The sequence below is a fragment of the Lonchura striata genome, chromosome 5 (genome assembly GCF_050655825.1).
Source record: "Lonchura striata isolate lonStrDom1 chromosome 5, ASM5065582v1, whole genome shotgun sequence".
NCBI classification, from domain to species: Eukaryota; Metazoa; Chordata; class Aves; order Passeriformes; family Estrildidae; genus Lonchura; species Lonchura striata.
The window spans coordinates 60,050,048-60,067,862 of record NC_140707.1 but is presented as its reverse complement, the minus strand read 5'-3'; the positions used below and the strand labels follow the sequence as shown (position 1 = coordinate 60,067,862).

At 34.5% G+C, this 17,815-nt stretch overlaps 1 protein-coding gene across 7 annotated transcripts in view; it reads right to left on the bottom strand.

Moving 5' to 3' along the window:
* The window catches only part of PAPOLA (poly(A) polymerase alpha), a 43,502-nt gene that overhangs the window by 15,047 nt on the left and 10,640 nt on the right, over nt 1–17,815 (bottom strand). For all 7 annotated transcript variants that reach the window (XR_014955748.1, XM_021549688.4, XM_021549689.4 and 4 more), the window contains exons 4-14: nt 17,648–17,729; nt 17,067–17,176; nt 15,061–15,114; nt 11,801–11,912; nt 10,471–10,560; nt 10,238–10,376; nt 8,673–8,745; nt 7,075–7,195; nt 6,115–6,199; nt 1,731–1,784; nt 837–956 (exon numbers count right to left, since the gene is read on the bottom strand). Coding sequence is in view for 6 of the 7 variants with exons in the window: in XM_021549688.4 (XP_021405363.1) it covers nt 837–956; nt 1,731–1,784; nt 6,115–6,199; nt 7,075–7,195; nt 8,673–8,745; nt 10,238–10,376; nt 10,471–10,560; nt 11,801–11,912; nt 15,061–15,114; nt 17,067–17,176; nt 17,648–17,729 (1,040 nt within the window). In the remaining variant the exon portion in view is untranslated. The remainder of the gene's footprint in view (nt 1–836; nt 957–1,730; nt 1,785–6,114; nt 6,200–7,074; nt 7,196–8,672; nt 8,746–10,237; nt 10,377–10,470; nt 10,561–11,800; nt 11,913–15,060; nt 15,115–17,066; nt 17,177–17,647; nt 17,730–17,815) is intronic.

Below are 17,815 nucleotides of genomic sequence, written 5' to 3'. Positions count from 1 at the left end.
TGCAGGCAGTTGTACACACCCACTAAACTGGTGCCTGCTTTTGTCCAATTTTACTCAGAACACAAATGTAACAATTATATAACCTCTTAAAAGTAGCCCCATATTGTACTTGAAGCAGCTCGTGTGAAGAAGGCTCTGCACAAGGTTAACAAGGCTTTTCACATTATCACAGTAAAGAAAAATCTCTCCCCCATTCTCACACTTCACACAAAAATATGATTCCTAACAAATTAATTACAATGCTATCTTGAAATAAAGTCTTAAAAGAGTTTTCAGCCCCCACACACCTGCAATCACTGTTTTGAGCGGGGGGAAGGAGTCAAGAGGCATTTAAAATTCTCAGCAATCTGAAGCATGAGATAGTGTCTCCACTGTTTCCACAACCTGACAAATTCTAACCATAACTATTATGATATCAATTATATTCAGCCCAAGTGCTGAATTTTGTAACATTAAAAGAACTTAAGTTACTCAAGAGCTCTGTTCTACAGTGCCTGATGTTCTCCCAGATTCTCAGTGCTTCCTCACAATTAAAACAGCATCAACTAAGTAGCAGTAACTTATACAGGTTGGCAGGAAATTATGCAATTAATAGAGTTATTAACAAAAATACATTTCCCCTTATTTTATGATTTAGACACATTCTTACACAGAATTAAAGAGTACCTATTTTAAATATTGCTTAAGAGATGAGGATCATTTGTTTGCCTTTAGGTGCTATCACTAAAAATTAATCCTTTTAAGATTCTATAAAAATGTCTGTTTATTTATTAATGAAATTGTGTTTTAGTTAAGTTAGTTTCTCCCTACTAAATTAAGAAAATGGGTTTGCTTACTTGTCAGGATTCTCCTTGGGTGCTGGGAATGACTGTGGATTCACATGAGCCAGTGTAATGAATTCATTCTTCTCCAAGTTTCCAACTAGAATACGGATTTTTGATTCCACCAAGCCCACCCTGCATAAATGTCATTTATTAGCACGATCTCATTAACAGGAAATAACAGAAGTATCTAACATCACTTATCAGGATAAAATCCTCAGCATTCTCCTTATACTAATACTTGAGACTACTAATGAAGTAGTGCACATCAGATGAATTCAGATCAATAATTTCAGTTAAGGCGTTACAAAAGCTGACAAGGGAAGCTTAAGAATGCCCTGCAGCTCTCTCTGCGGCCTGATTTTACAAATGGAATTAAATACAAGACATTACACAACAAGTAGAAGGCAGTTAGAAAGAACCACCACATATTTATCCAATATTCTTTTGGCTTCAGATGATGAATTTTAGAGGTGAAGAAATTCCCAATAGCTGCCAGTCCTAAAATTTCACTAATAAAAGAGCGGAAACATGGGAAAGGGGAATTTTTGTTTTGAGAAACAGCATTTCAAGTGACTGAAAACATACCCCCTCATAGTGCCTATTAAAAAAAGTGCACAAGGTGTTTGTAAAGTAAACCTGAGACTCCGGTTAAGGAAAAAAATCAAGCAACAGCCTTCACTCCCCAATTTTTCATTTGTACTGTCTTTTTCAGACCTTTACAATCTTTATGCATTTAATTTTGAAACACTGAAGCTCCACTTTCATCCATTAAGACACTTGATACACTAGATACTCCCTTTGTCCAAGGTTGATGGTGGGGGGAAGGGAGGTGCTGCTTTTGTTTGGTTTTTTTCTTGGTGGGGGAGGGGGGGTGGGTTTTTTTTCTAAATCTCAAGGATTACTCACCATTCTAGTCGCTGTTTTTCTGTCGGTGCGCTTGCTAGAAGTACAATATAATGCCTTTGGAGATAAAGACAACATGCTATTCTATAGATATTTCTAAAACTAGACATTCAAACCTTAATATTAAAACTTTGCAGTAAACTCTACATTGTAAAATACAGTTTATTATCTTAAGTATATACCTTACATTAACATAAGCTTTGTTAAGTAGAAGAAGGGGCTGTGTCCCAAGTGTATGACTAACAGACTTGAAAATATTTTGGAGTTGAGGGCCATTTGCAATTCCACTGTAATACCTCAATAAAAGGTTAGAAATGTAGCACTAATTGAAATATTTCAACACCTGATGAGATCAGGGATTTAACTGACTGCAAGAGAATCTAATCTACTAATCAAGAGAAAAGCTGTTCACAACTCCCTTTACATGTCAGCTGTCTTAGTTGCAACATTATTTCTGAATAGTGAAAAGAGTGGATAGCACATATGCATTTGCTCAAAATCCAAAATAACACCATGAAATGTGGTTTAAAAAATTTGTATCTGCATTTTGGAATTCTCTGAAGACACTTATCTGAAATTTCATAAGGAATGTTTCCTCTGATGATTATTCTTAAACTCCGAATTATTTTCCAGGATATTCAGTGTATACCCACTGTAAGCAGATTTCAAAGAGACAGTATACAAAACAAGGACAGTATTTTAAACAAAGAAACCCAAGGACAGCAGAATGGGAAAAGATTACTTTTAGCTTGAGTTCCTAATGAGGGTGCTGAAGCAATCTACATGCTTACAGGCAGGTTTTTCAGAAGCTTAGCTTTAACATCCTAAGTCATCCAATGCTGCACTACTCTATACAGATATGGCATGTTTAGATGTCTTCACAGCAGGATTTGAAGAACAGTAGTAACACAAGAGACCTCCCTAACACATAGCTCATGGAGAGGAAAGCACGGTCGCTGACACTGGAAAACTATGGCAGAGCCCTCTGGTGCCAGGGGCCTTCAAAGCGCAACAGCAAATACACATCAACAGATCAAATTAGCAGCTACATGTTTCTCTATTTGTCTTAAGGTGGCAAGAGCCAAAATCATGCTACATGCTATAATCCTTTGATTTCAGACAGAGGATGTCAGCAAGGGAGAAATCTGGAGAAATTTCTTCCCTGTTCTGAACAATGTAAAGATAAAATGACCTATTCATTTTGCATTTTGGCAGTATTAACTGCTTCACAGGAAAATCTTATGGGAAAAGAGCCCTTTAATTCTGTATGAGAAGCTACCAATTACTAATACTGGTTTATTCTAAGGAGCACTACACTTTCAGTAAGATTCCTACATCACACACATTGCACATTTGCAGAGTGTTTCATTCAGTAAGCATGACAATGCTTAAGCTTTTTGGTATTTTTAAACACATCTGAATGAAAAAAACAAAATTCAAACCTGGAAATATTTGAAGAAACCAATCTTCCAATTACTTATTAAAAGCAACCCTGTGAAACAAATTTCTGAACAACTACATAAAAAGAAAGTAATTTGGCTATGTCCAGAAGTCTCAACTAGCTGATAAGCACCTAGAAAAAAATCCTAAGACTTATTTATGAAAAAAAAATAAGTGATTATTACATATTTTTGCTCAGGTAGTGTTTGCTGAAAAAAGTAAAGGGTCCAATTTCTCCTCACTCATCTATCAGCTGTTAGAGCTAGGAGGGAATTATTCCCTAGAAATTTCCTACTACCATTTTCAATAAAATGAAATAATTTGTGTTAAAAATTAAGATAACCTTAGTTTTAAGAGTCCAAGGTCTCACTGCTAAATTTTGCTAAGACAAGATTTTTTATCAGTGCCTTATTCATAGTTTTATCACAAAGCACATGTGTAGTTCAGAAGTATCTATCATTTTGTTATAAAGAAAAGATGGTCTTAGCTTAAGCTTCGGCCTCAGAGGTGACTTAAGATTCTGGGTATTATTCTGAAGTGTATCAGTTTAGGGTTTTGTTTGTTTGGGGGCTTGGATCTTCTCACTGTCTTCCTTTCAGAATTCTTTACATAAAAATAACCTAATTTAGACAGTATGGAATTATAATACATCATTAAAACAAGTATTTCTAACACAATACCCAAATTAGAATCATATTACTTTCTGCAGAAAAAAAAAAAAATTTTCTTCATTACTTGTTTGGGAATTATACTTTTATTCAGTACTTTATAGTCCTATGAAGCCAAGAATTTAAACCACCTTTTTAAAAGGTATATTTATATTCTACTTATTTAGCAGAATTATCTCTTAATGACAAAAAGAATATGCTAGAGCTCATTAATGAGTGCTATTTCTCTCAAAACCCTGCTCTCTTGGTCTTCAGCTATGACTTCATTTCTCATGCAACACTTCAAACTCATATCCATTTGAAATTCTTGTCACTCCCCTGTAAAACACCCTATCTACATGTTCTTTATTCTTGCCCTTCCCTTCTAAAAATTGTAATCTATGAGAAGGGCAGATAATACATGTTGCAAGTCCCTAACTCCAAGTAATTGCTGGCATTTTAAAAGTAAGAAAAAAAAAAAAGTTACTACAAGCAGATTTCCTAGTTTTCCTAATTTCTAATCTGCTCCTACTATGCAGTATGCAGTAGCCTATAGATTTCCTTAGTCACAAGTGAGGTTTATTTTAAACACAGACAGTAAGCCAAAAGTGCTTATGAACAACAGATATTCAGCAACTAACTGCCATTAAGAGTGACAGATTACTGAAGCAATGCTTTCAGAGATTAAAAGAAATGTTTGTCTCAGAGCAAAGATCAGATGTTCTCTTATTTGGCACAGCATTACATACTGCTATGAATTTCAGAAGAACATGCTATGGCATCTACAATTTAAACAGGAGAACAGAGTGAATAAGGAAAAAAAAAATCAAAATATCTATTTTTTAGATGGAGATCTGACCAAGAGATCTGACTTTACTGCACACTGATGACTGCATACAATTATTTACTTTGTAAATGCCACTAACCAAAACTGTAAAATTAACTTAAGGGAAAACAAAGAAAATCCTGGGTAATTTAAATTAAAGCAGGCTCCATAATGCCATTCCATACTTTAAAAAAAAATAGAGCAAAGACATCTTGTGCAAAACAGAAAACCTATATAATGCTGAGCAAAAGAAGATTTTTATTGCTACACCTGGTAAAAAGGCTTAAGCTGCTGCACAAAAACACATTTATTAAAATGGAGATTATTTAAAATAAAAGTTTCCTATTTTTTTGTACTTTTGAAATAAAGAAAATGTACTAGGGAATTTATTAGCAACCTTTTGAACAGAAACCGATCTGTCTGCAGCCGATTTTTTACTTCAAAAAATAATATAATTTAGTAGGTTTTTTTAAATATTTTGAATCTTAAGCTCTAAGGAACAACATAAAAGCCATCCAAATGTTTTAAAGCTTTTCTCATGCAAAAGGTATAGAAACAAAACACAGACACATTATGAAGGTCATCAGTCTCTTTTAATGGGGGAACTGTATATTTCAATCTTGTTTAGATTAGTACAAAACCAACCAACCACCCAACACAAACAAGTGTAATATATTTGATCTTGATTCAAGAAAAATGGGTCTCCAATTTCAACTGAGGGCAAAGAAGATGTAGTCCATATTTTAATAATTCATATTTATTATAAAAATACAACTTCCAGCAAGTACGTATACATTTAACAAGCTTCTGCCCCACAAGCATATTACTCGAAACCCTAAAAGTGTCAAGTGTGAATTTCAATATTTCCCTCAGAGACATTACAAAATTAGAAAAGCTAGGTGTGAGTTAATATAAGATCCAAGAGCCTTAAGATTTAATGAAAAAAAATCTATTAATAACTAGTACAACTGGTAGTTAGTCAACACAATTGCAAAAATACCTTTTATTATCAGAGTAAACTGTTGACTATACTGACAGAAGAAAACACAGTTTCAAGTACTTATCTTAAGTACTGACCTTCAGAATAAGTTCTTTTAACATCTTTTTTTTTGGGAAGACCCATTTTTAGAATACTTACTGACAGAACTAAACATTTCTATTAGTCAAACCAGATGACACTTCTTCAATGTTACTGGTAGGTAGCATACCAATTCTAGAGTTAACTGGTGACATTCTAAATATCTGCTCAGGACCTAACTGGTTTCTGAAATACAGGTTTAAGACACCAAAAAGTACCTGAGGAGATTATATACTTTCCAAGAGAAAGGACAGCAGTATATTCTCTCTCCCACACTAGAAAAAAATCCTAACAAAACACATAATGTATGTATATTTATGAACCTGTGCTACAGAGCATTATGAGGTAGTTCAACTGATAAACTTAAAATATTCTGCCATGCCATAAAATACATACTTGTACTTCTGAAAGAAGTTTGGAGCTTCAAAAAGTTTGGACCACTCTGCCTTACTCAGCAAAATTTCATCTGTGATAGCAAGACCTGAATTATAAAAAAAAAAAAAAAATTTAAACTTTTTTAAAATACAGTTTAGTATTCAGAGTAAAGACAGTTTGTTAATTAAGCAAAAACTACTAAGAATTACTTCATCCCTTCAAATTCACAGCAATTTATCAACAAGATTTATAATTCAGTCATACTTCCGATGGTCATTAGTTAAACCACCTTACTAAAAAACTCAATCTGTGTAGAAATGTATATTAATTGATCTGATTATTTCACGTATTTTTGCTCTGTGGTGTAACACAGCTCCATTTAGTTTTTCTGCATATGCCACACTAACTATTCAGTTCAAAGACAACAGATCTTTCCTTTATAGTATTTGAATCACAATTCTACAAGACAAAGAAACAGTGAGTCAATAAGGTACTGCTCTGAGAAAGCTAGTTGTAGTTGCTCCCTGCATCAAATGCTCCCTGCACCTTGCTTTGGTAACATCTTCCCTTATCTGCTATAATTATTCAATACTTGGATAAATCTGGAGGACTCATCTTCAAGTCTATTGACTTATATTAGGCCTAGAAACAGACATCAAATGGAACTATTGCTAATCCTTCATGTAACAAGAAGCAGTCTAAGCCACTAAAATGAAGTTATCATACCATTAGTTCTAATTTTTACAACAAAAGGCTTCCTCTTTCATTACCCTCAAAGAGTGAAGACCTGCAGAAGAATCTACTAAGTTTGAAGTGTTATGCAACATTAAGCATAATAGGCCAAGTTCTAATTCCCTCAAAACAGTCTCTCAATAAGCTTTTTAACGTCCACCCACCTCCCCCTTTCAAAGCATACCCGCAGTAAAACTATTTTAAATCTGTCTGAAAACATCTATATAGAGAGCATAAGATAATACTTACCTTGTTTAAATTCCTCAACCATGACCATCCGTGTGGAAACGGACACATTGTACGTAGAGTTCTGCTGTGGGTATGCTGGTGTAATTATAGGCATAAGATGGTACCTATCACTGGGGTTTACCTACATATAACAACAGCCAATCAGTTTTCTTCAAGCATACACATCAGTTAACAAATTTGGATTTCTCCCTTTACTACAACCAAGTCTTAAGTTCTAAGAGACCCTAGTTTGTTTGCAGACCAAGAGTACAGAGAGAAAGTTTAGAAAACAAGAATAATGCTTTCACAAAGGACATTGTTCTGAAAGACAGTGATGTGGGAGGGCTGTAACCTGTCAGCACATCAAGATTAAGTTGCAGGCATTTCTAAATCCAGAAATGCCAACCAAACAGAACAATTTTCCTCTTTAATAGGAATTAGTTTGTGATCAGATGAAACCAAGGACAACTCATCACCTCATATGAGCACCTTCTGCAGAATGATTGTCTTCGGACCTTGTGAAAGGTATTTTATACTTTATTTCTGTAACACTACTGAAAACTAAGAGCCATTTTAAGAAAAGAGGCTCTATGGAACCTGACAGAAGCATCACTTGCATTAACGTACTTTTATTTAACAGCAGACAGGGTAACAAAAAAAGAAAGAACACAACATACACACAAAAGTACATTAAAATATTATTAGGGCAACAATCTTGTAGAAGGTAAATAAAGGATAAACCCCTGCCATTACCTTAGTCCCCTTTCATTAGTTACTACAACAGTTCCCGGCAGACACTGACCTCAAACCTCCTTTTCCAGGAATAACAGATTCAAGAACATGTCTTCAAGCACTTCACATATTTAAATGTGAACTTGTGAACTTTTGTCAATCAGAAAAAACAGATTTGAAGTACAAAAGGGAGTACAACTCAATCTCTGATGCTTACACTATTCATCAAAATAAAGATTAGTTGAATACTATGATTGACAAAACAGCATTGAGCACACGCATACTATGTCTTACTGAAAGCTCACAATGGGAGCCCTGCATCTGCTGCAAGCTGTTTCACTGATTGCCTGAAGGACAAACATGTCCAATGTCCTTAATTTAAATGCAACAAATATGGAGATCAAGTATTATAAAAAATAAACAGAACAACTAAAAGACTTCAAGTTATGATCTTCTTAGGTGCAAGATGAAAAGACACTTTATTACAACTATATGGAACCAAGCCTATCTAGCTGTAACTTGTACTGAAGTGAACTCAATATACTTGCAAAAGTAACAGGTTTTAAATAATAAGGAAACTATTTTAAGATTAGCAATTTTCCAAAAATGCATCACTTTAAGACATATTTATGCTGAATTTTTATTAAGATCACTTACTGCAAAAAATAGGGAGAAAAAGTACATTGCTTAGCAAGTGTGCTTCAAGCAGTCAATTTGGAAAATTAGGGTAACTTTGTTATACACTCAGGAGAATTAGAGGTTACTTATGAAGACATAACACCACAACATTACATTCAATAAACCCAAAATGAAGTTCACCTAGAATTTTTTAAGCAATTGAATTTATTGTACAGTGTGACTTAGAGGGGAAAAAATAACACACTAACCCTTGGGTCCCATACAGGCAAATTAAGATTGCATTCTTCTGGCTGTTTCAATAGCACTGGATTTGGCCATTCCCTGTTCAAAAAGATTGTAGCACTGAATAAGACTACTGGATACAACCACGTATGATATACAAAAAGCACGTTTGAATGTGATCCACCTTAAATCCGCTCTCAAAATAAAGCACCATTTCCTCACAACCAGGCTGGTCTAACTGGGGTTGTTTAAATAAGTTGTATTGCTGAATTACAACACAACTGCAGTTAGCTTCTCCAGGGCATCAGGACAAAGCATTTTCTGTAGTCTTCAAGATTTATAACCACCGGTTAGATAACTAATTTAAACTCCTCTAAATTCTTCCTGAAATATACTAATCAAAGATAAATTCCTCTGTGAAGATTGACATTGGGTCCATCTTCAAGCTAGCTGTTTCATGGACAAACTACAGAACAAACAGCCAGCACAGTTAGAGCATATAGCATAGTTACAAACCATATGCATTAAAGAACATTATAATCAAGAAAGAAACCTTGCTGAATTAAACACTAAGAAGTAACGCTTGTTCTTCAAGTCATCTTACCCGCTGAATAAGAATTACCTTCCCATAAAGAGCAGAAGTCAGTTATCTCTTGGAATTTGTACATTATGCTCCTATGCTATGCATGTACAAACTGGAGAGAACTCCAAGAAACACATTAAACAGAGACTGCAACCAATTCCCCTTCATTACCTTAGTGTGGTAAAATATGACTAAACACTATGTACCTCAAGAAGGCTATAAAGCCTATGAATGCCAGACAGTGAAAGTGTGCAAATTATCTTCACATTAAGACACTATACTTGGAGGAAAGCAACACCTTGGCAAGTGATTCTTAAAGTCTGTCAGTGTCTCATGAAGAGTATCTAAATCTAGACTTTCCAAATATATAATAATCCAAATACGGACTTTCAAGAAAAGCAGTATTAATTTGTAATCCACAAAGTTCACTTTTGTCCCATTTTTTCTAAATTTACTTGGAATGTTCCCATCAGAGTTATTCAAACCATGTTTCTGAGCTAACTAACTCAAGAGTATGAAATGGCATATAATTCTGAAACACCTACCACTCTATACTGAAAGGATTAAACTTACATTTTTGTCATTTAATTGCATTTAAGCTATGTGCCTAAACCAGGTATCTCCTTTATCCATTATCACACTATCTGAATGTTAAAGGACTTCAAATTTTGGGTATATGCTATCATTTTGTACTATATAAGTATTTTATCTGAAGAGTATTGTTGAATTACAAAAAATACTTGAGAAAATTTTAATTAAGAACGGGTGGCTTTGTTTTGGGTGCTTTAAAAACAAGACATGTTGGATGACTTACTGAAAAACTAAGCTGACAATTTCTGGTGGCAAGAACAATGCTTCTAACTTAATCTGGTCACAGCTGAAAATAGTACCATAAAAACAGGACTAAAATTTAGTGTCTACAAACAATTTTATTTTAGTTTAATCTAAATTAAAAAGAAACCAAAAAAAAACAAAACAAAACAAAAAAAAAAACCAAAAAAAACATACCATTTAGAAAATACCAAGAAAAATTTATGTACAAGAGTTGATGCTATTGCATTTGGATAAAGCTGGCAAGTTCTTGCTACTAGCATAGCCCAGGAAACACCGCCAAGGAAACCTAGTATATTGGAATAGATGTTGTGGCCTGTGGATCAAGAAGAAAGAGACAAAAAGAGAGACGTGTCAGTAACCAGAAGACGTAGTGAAAACCTCACAAATTTTGGTATATAACTGCTTACGTTTTGCCCACAATTTGATAGCTCTCAGTGTTAACCTGAAGTTGTCAATGTTTGGTACTAGATGCAGAATTTCATCGGTTACCCGGCAACCTGCAAAAGAAAGAATTAATTACAGTTGCTGCTTCTGAAGTTTTTTGCTTGCTTGTCCTCCCCCAACGTCAGCACTAACAAACTTTTTAGACAAGTACACCGGAAACTCATTTCATATTATGATCAATTCTGTTTTGAATTAGAAAGGTTCACATATTTTCAGGTGCCTTTTCTCATTTTTAGTGTTTTTTGGCAACACTCAGGTAGCCAATTCATGAGCACATGACTACAGATTTGGACTGCTACTTGATTTTTTTGTTATTAATGACATATAAGCTGTGGAAAGAACAAACAAGTTCTGCTGTTACATTAATAGATGCAGTATCTCATGGAATGGCCAGGCAAATTAAAAAAGGTCTAAGTCTTCGTGAACCTACAGAAAACCTACCAGCCATAGGTCAAAGTTTTGAATTTTTAAGAACAGGCTAAAAAGAATAGTTCTTAAAGCATACTAGCTGTACTGCTACTTTGATGGCATATTTTCAGACTGTAATAGATGGCAATATTAACTGCTTGATTTGAGGGGATTTATAATAAAGCATAAGTAGTACTTCATTGTTACTAAGTAGTTGCAGAGAGCTGTTTGGAAGAAAATAGTATTATCTAAGACTATTTTTAAAGTAAGAGGCAACTACAAATTCTAGAGATTTCACAAGATGGGAATTTCACAAAACAGTTTAAGTGGCTGTGATGACATCAAATTATGAAGCTTTTAGCTTGTAACAACAATCAGTGCTCCTCATATGCAAACATACTCCTCGTCCCCATCAAGCCATGCTCCTACCATCCTGTACATAAATAACCATTTTTTTAACGAAGGTATTATAGAGAAGTTAAGGGCTACACAAGCTAGTAAGCTGCTAAAGAACTGACCCCAAATTGACACCATTTGGATATCTCCAATTTATCACTAATGCAATTTCATGCATGTTTATGCACACATAAATTAAAAGAAAACCACATCTTTTTTTATAAAAATAGGTAATACTCCACACAAAAGTCTTGCATGTCCCATTAATTTCTAGAACCATATACCAACCAAATAAGAAAAAAAAAATCATAAACAGTCTGGCCAACAAGCAACAGCCCTTCTCTCCAGAAAGATATACAAAACTGGCAATAACTTTATTTCCAGATATGAAGTTGCTGTATTTTCAGTCAAATCCACAACTACTGTATCAAAGAATTTAGCATAGTTATTTAAAGATTAGACAAGTTGATACATTCAGTACATACATACCATTAAGACTTCGTATGCATCTAATGTCTAAATTTTTAAGTAGGCTGTCGTCTCGTAGATCTAAGTCCTCAGGAATAGTTTGCAGTGCTAATCTTGCAAACAAAATATCAATCTTAAGAACAAAAAAAGAGGTAAGACATTAGAAAACTGTTCTTCCTTCTGTAGGATTCTGCAAGTCATTTTCATCAAGTTTATTAATAGTAGTAGTGTTGTAGTACAAAGAATCCTTTTAAAAAATACATACTAACATCCTTCACAGACATTTAAACACTTTCAGATGCTTCATCCATCTTACAGCTCCTTTTCCAAGAGGATAAAATACCCGTGTAGATTAATATACAACCAGCACACACACAAAAACTATGATGACTGCCAGTGTAAATAAAGTCATTTGAAAACAAGCATCACTTCTAGGTCCAGAATACAAAAGCCTACCAACATCAGAATACACCATAAAAACATAAATCCTGGTTTTAGCCTAAATATTCTAGAGAAGAATTCTACAGAAGACTGAGGCAAGTCCCCATTGCATCCCCTCATGAGGATCTGATGAAGACAAAGAGCCAGGTACAGGTCTCTTCACTCTCCTAACCAGTAACAGGACTCAAGGAAACAGCGTAAGACTGAGCCAGGGGAGATTACATATCAGAGAAAGCTTTTTCACCCAGAGTGTGGTTGGGAGCTGCAACAGGCTCCCCAGGTCAGTAATCCCAGCCCCAAGCCTAACAGAGCTCAAGAAGCATTTAGAAAACCCTCTCAGGCTCAGGTTGTAACTCTTGGGATGTCCTGCACAGGGCTAGCAGCTGGAGTTTGATAATCCTGATGGGTGCCTTCCAACCCAGCATAGTCTATGATTCCATGAAAATTACCATGGAATTACAGAAAGAGTAGGATACCTTTCCCATCCCCTGTAAAGCACACGTGTAACTTAGTTGCTTCTATGTAAGACCAGTATCTATGAAGAGTCTACATACCTGATTACAGAAAACGTTTGAAAATTCAGCAAGCTGCTTAGTAAGCATATACATTTTCAAAGTACATCCAATTCCTTTGCTATTACTTCTGCAATACTTAAACATAACAGTTTTTCTAGGCCAAGAACATCTAAAACACTATTCAGCACTGAGTTAGTTTTACATTGCCCTGCACACAAGAACACTGCAGAGTGCAGAAGTCAGTTTGCCTTTTCATCAGTCAGTTGATGAGAATATCAAGTGCCTATCAGCAGACTGTCTGCAAGGAAACAAAGGCACTTCACCAAATGAGGCTTTTAACCAAAGCGGTTATCACTTGACCTACAAGACGATGAAATATCAAATACTATTGCACCAAGAACTAAACTAGTTTAGATTAAACTAGTTTAATTACATTAAAATTATTTCAGTTAAAGTGAAGCTGAAGACACCCTAAAGACTTTTTGTACGTACTTAAAACTTTTAATCCATCTGTTTTAAACTATGAAGCCCTTCTCCACAGAAAACTATTTCCAAAGTATTCAGTGCCTTTTATATTCCAAAGTCCTTAATAGCTGATCTTATCAACAAGTCTGTATTACACACAGAAGTTACTACTTGAGTCAAAAGTACTACTTCTCAGTATGAAACAAGTTCAAAATTAACTTCAGCTTGAAATTCCGCTCTGATCTCCAGATCAGAGATTCAAAGATCATTGACATTTATTTTCAAATAAAGAAATTAACAGTGTGTCTTATGTAACTGGGGGACAGGTACTGGCAATCAAATACAAAGTACTCTACAGGAAAAAGAAAAAAAATTAAGGATGTTAAATTTTAAACAAGAACATAAAATTGGCACATAAAAACGTATTGTCAGAATTTTTTTAAAGTTTTAATAACAGGGTCACCACAAAACTAAAGTTCTTTTCTTCAGTTATACCTTCTTGCATGCTTTGCCTGGGTTAGCAAAAGGAAAATTAAAATCTTTTAATACTGGCATAGCTGGGCACAAACACAACTATCAGAAACTATGGCCCACCAACACTGGTATATACAAAGAGTGTGCTTATGACACAATAAAAAGAACTCGCATGCACTGTCAGCAACATGAGTTAAGTTTCAATAATAAAACTAAGCCCCATCAAATTACTATACTGGAACAAGATGTTACTTTTAGAGGAAACAGTTCTTTCTTTCTCTATTTGGTCTTGTATTTCAAATTCCATTTTTTAAAAAGGAGAGACAACTCCAGCTTGGATGACTGGAGGAGAAAGAAACAATATACAAAAACCAAACTGACCAGAAGATAACTATGGCAAGTTTCAACTTCTAGAATGAATACCTAAGCTATGTAAACAGCAAACAGATTGTCCAGAAAAATGTTCCTTAATACCCAGCTACATATGGACTGTATAAAATGGCTAACAGATACAAATTCACAGACTGGGAGACATGAAATTGCCAGTCTTGTGTACAATACTACACCATGTCATTTACCAGAAAATTAGTATAGGAATTATTTCTGCTCTGTAAACTAACCTTGTACCCACCACTTGCTGGTTGACATAATCCAAAGGTAAGTCTCATTAACTGTGTGTATAAAGTTTGTATGTTTTTGTCTTGTCATCAGAAGATGACAGTTTGACTATGTAACAGTCTGACAAGAATAAACAAGATTATCTTTTGAAATCACCATTCCTGTTTCCTTAGCAAAAATCAAATTAAGCAAGTTCAGTTCTCCAAGACAGCTGCTCCATCAGGCTACAGCTACTAAAACCATTGTTTTGGTCACATGTTTACAGATATGTTAAGAGATCAGGACAAAAGAAATACCCAGCCTGCCTTCAGTAGTACACTTTTGATAACTAAAGACCACAACTTTCTATAATGTAAGATAAAGAAGCAAATCTTTAATGTTTGGACAGTTAATCATTAGCAGTCAAAAAAAAATCTAAAGCCACATTATGTACAAATATAATTTTTATTAAATGTGAAGCCTAAATAATGCCTATACTGATACTCTACAGGTCAGTAAACTAATCAGTAGAAGAGAGTAGCAGGGCCAAAAAAACAAAAAGAACAGGGAGATATTCTGCACGCAGCTTTAAGTCCATCAAGAAAAACTTGTTTCAGTCTAAAATTTCCACTTCAAATTACACAACCAAGGATTGTTGACAAAATCTTACGTATGGACTTCTGAGAGTCATTTTAACAGCATTTCTATTACTAAATAATGACTTATTAAGATCTTAAAAACTTTGTTTTAACCACACTCTACCAAAACAAATTAAAATAGGATCTTTACCTCTATTCCATCAAAACAAAGTTTAATAACTGGGACAAAAGCTTCTTCAACAGCCTGGGGAGGAAAAAAGGTGCATTTTATTTTCAGTATAGAGAACATTTATAAACAATAGCTACCAGGTCTAGACAATCATAATGAAATGCTATTTATATCAATGCTTTTCTGTTTTCAGGTTGATTTTTGTCAGCAATGTCTTTCTCCGCCACTGACAACTTATGCAGTAAGCACTACCTACTACGTGCAGCAGCTCTCTAGATATTAATAATGATCCAAACTTGTACCAACCAGTTCTGATGGTGTTACCTCAAGGCTCAACCCTCTTCTCCCTACACACAAGACATGACTGTTTACTCCCTACACATATTTCTAAGTATTCCAAGTCCAAACTATGAAGATTCCTGCTCTAAAAGGCCTATTGTTTCTGCTTCTACACTTGGTATAAGAAATGAAAGGAAGACTGTATAACTAAGCAGCCTGATATCACCTAAAGCAGTTGCAAGTCACCAGTCTCCAGAGGTAGAGCATGTTTTAAGATTTGGTCAATAACAAATGTTTTGACCAATAATGGTGTTTTGATTAACAATTATCACAATGGAACTTCACATCTATTCTGGAATTAGCTATGAGTATCATTTTCCTGAACTGAGCATCTGAACTAAATGCACATCTGCAGCACATTGAAAAGCAAAGAACGCTGCCTACATCTAAATAAGAAATACTCTGAACTGCTGGAGGATAAACTTCCACAAGTATTTCAGTTCTTACTAAGAGGAGGAGACAACACTACTGTCTGTGCTTAAGCCTTAGTTAAGGTTATCTTAACGTTACTAGTTGGCAGGATGGATCGATCCTAAGCAAAAATCAAATTTACAAGCATCTCATACTCTCTACAGCAACCACTAAGAAAGCTTATGTTCCTCTAAAGATAGAGATGTACAAACTTGCAATACTAGCTGGAATTATTTAAAATTATTATGACACCCTGACATAAAGGTTATTTGTATCACTACAGTACTACACTGAATGCCGTACATACCTTGCTGCTAAATCAACTACATTACCTGGAGTTAAGAGTTTACAGCAAAGTTTAATGGAAGTCTGAAAATCTGAATCCTCTCAAATATAGCATGTCAATTTAAAGATTACTGAATGTGTTCAGATAAAGAGCTGAAAACAGTTGTTTCAGCGCATACAGTGTTACCACTAGATGTTTGCACTACCCTGGTAGTTACCAACTACAGGGTGCATAGATTGGAAGAATGCTGGAGAGTCAGTTCCATTTATTTTACAAAAGCAGGACTAAACCACACAGACTTGCCAGCAGCTATCTTCATTAAAAAAAAAAAAAAAAAAAAAAAACTGGAGCAGAGAAAATTTCAAGATTAAAAATATCAAGATTAAAGCTCCCAGCAGCTGACTTGGGAAGGTGTGACACTGAGGTATAACAGAAACAAAATATTGTATTGGTATGGTCTTCCACTACTGTAAGGGAAATCATCTTTAGAAGCTAAAAATCATGTAACACAAGCATTTAGTAACAAGACACTAAAAATATAGCTTCCCTTTTCAAATGAACAGTTGGCAGCCAATATAAAAGGTTTAGTTAATATCAACCACAATTTGTTTATGTAAGCACGAAGTTATAAAAAAGCAGCATAAAGCCATTAAAACCAAACAAGTTTGGTCCTGAACCTTGTCAAACTAACATTTACATTTGTGTCTGCCTGCTTCTAGAGCGTAAGCAGAAATTTTGCCATACTAACACACATGCTAGGAGATCATTCTACCATTCAAAGTTTTGAGTACATCTATTAAGTGAGAGCAGAGAAAATTCAGAAGAACCTCTATTTATTTCAATTCTCATGATAGGCTTTACTGCAGGTTTACAAAAACTCTTAGAAAAAGTCTTAACAGTGAAGCTATATTTACTTATTTAATGCAACATATTTCACTACAGAATTCTCCTAATCCTCAGGTCAGCAAGCTGTATCAGGTGTTTCACGTACCCTCAGATCTCTCACTTCTTCTTGTTGTTTTAACTTTTCATAAAATGATGTGAAAAAATCGCTTCTTTCAACATGTCTTGGTGCAACACACAGGGCATCAATATCAGCACCTGAAATTGTTAATTAGCAGAAGTATATTACACAATACTTCACATGCATGGAATGCCAGCAATAGACATACTTTTATTAATAATTAAGCAGTAAAATTTAGTTTCTCATCATTTGGAATGGTGTTTTTTTGAAATACTAAATCAAACAGAATGAAAAAAATTCATGGCCATTAAACATACAGAACACATACATACACTCTTGCTTCAATTGTGAAACAGTTGCAATCTTTAAAGCACAAAACATGAAAATTCAAGTATACAACTTCCTCTGTCTTTAAATAAGTTCCAAATTTTTTGACTGTTTTGCAATCCATGGTGAAAACATAATATAGGAATCTATTTCTTTTATTTAGAATGAAGACTATAGATGGTTAACAAAAAAAAATTTAGAAACCTACCACCACCTCAAAATACAGCAAGATAAATCACTAGCTCAAACACGTGGATTTTTATCACAAAAGGAAATGTTACCTTTTGTATGAACCCCTAATCTGTAGGATCCAAATGTAAAAATTTTTCCTCCAACGTTTTCTATGACCGATTGCGGAAGATTCTAAATGGAGCAAAAAAAATGGTTATTTCACCTTAACAATTTACAACAACATAAACCATTTATTTTCAAACAAGAGGAAAAATATT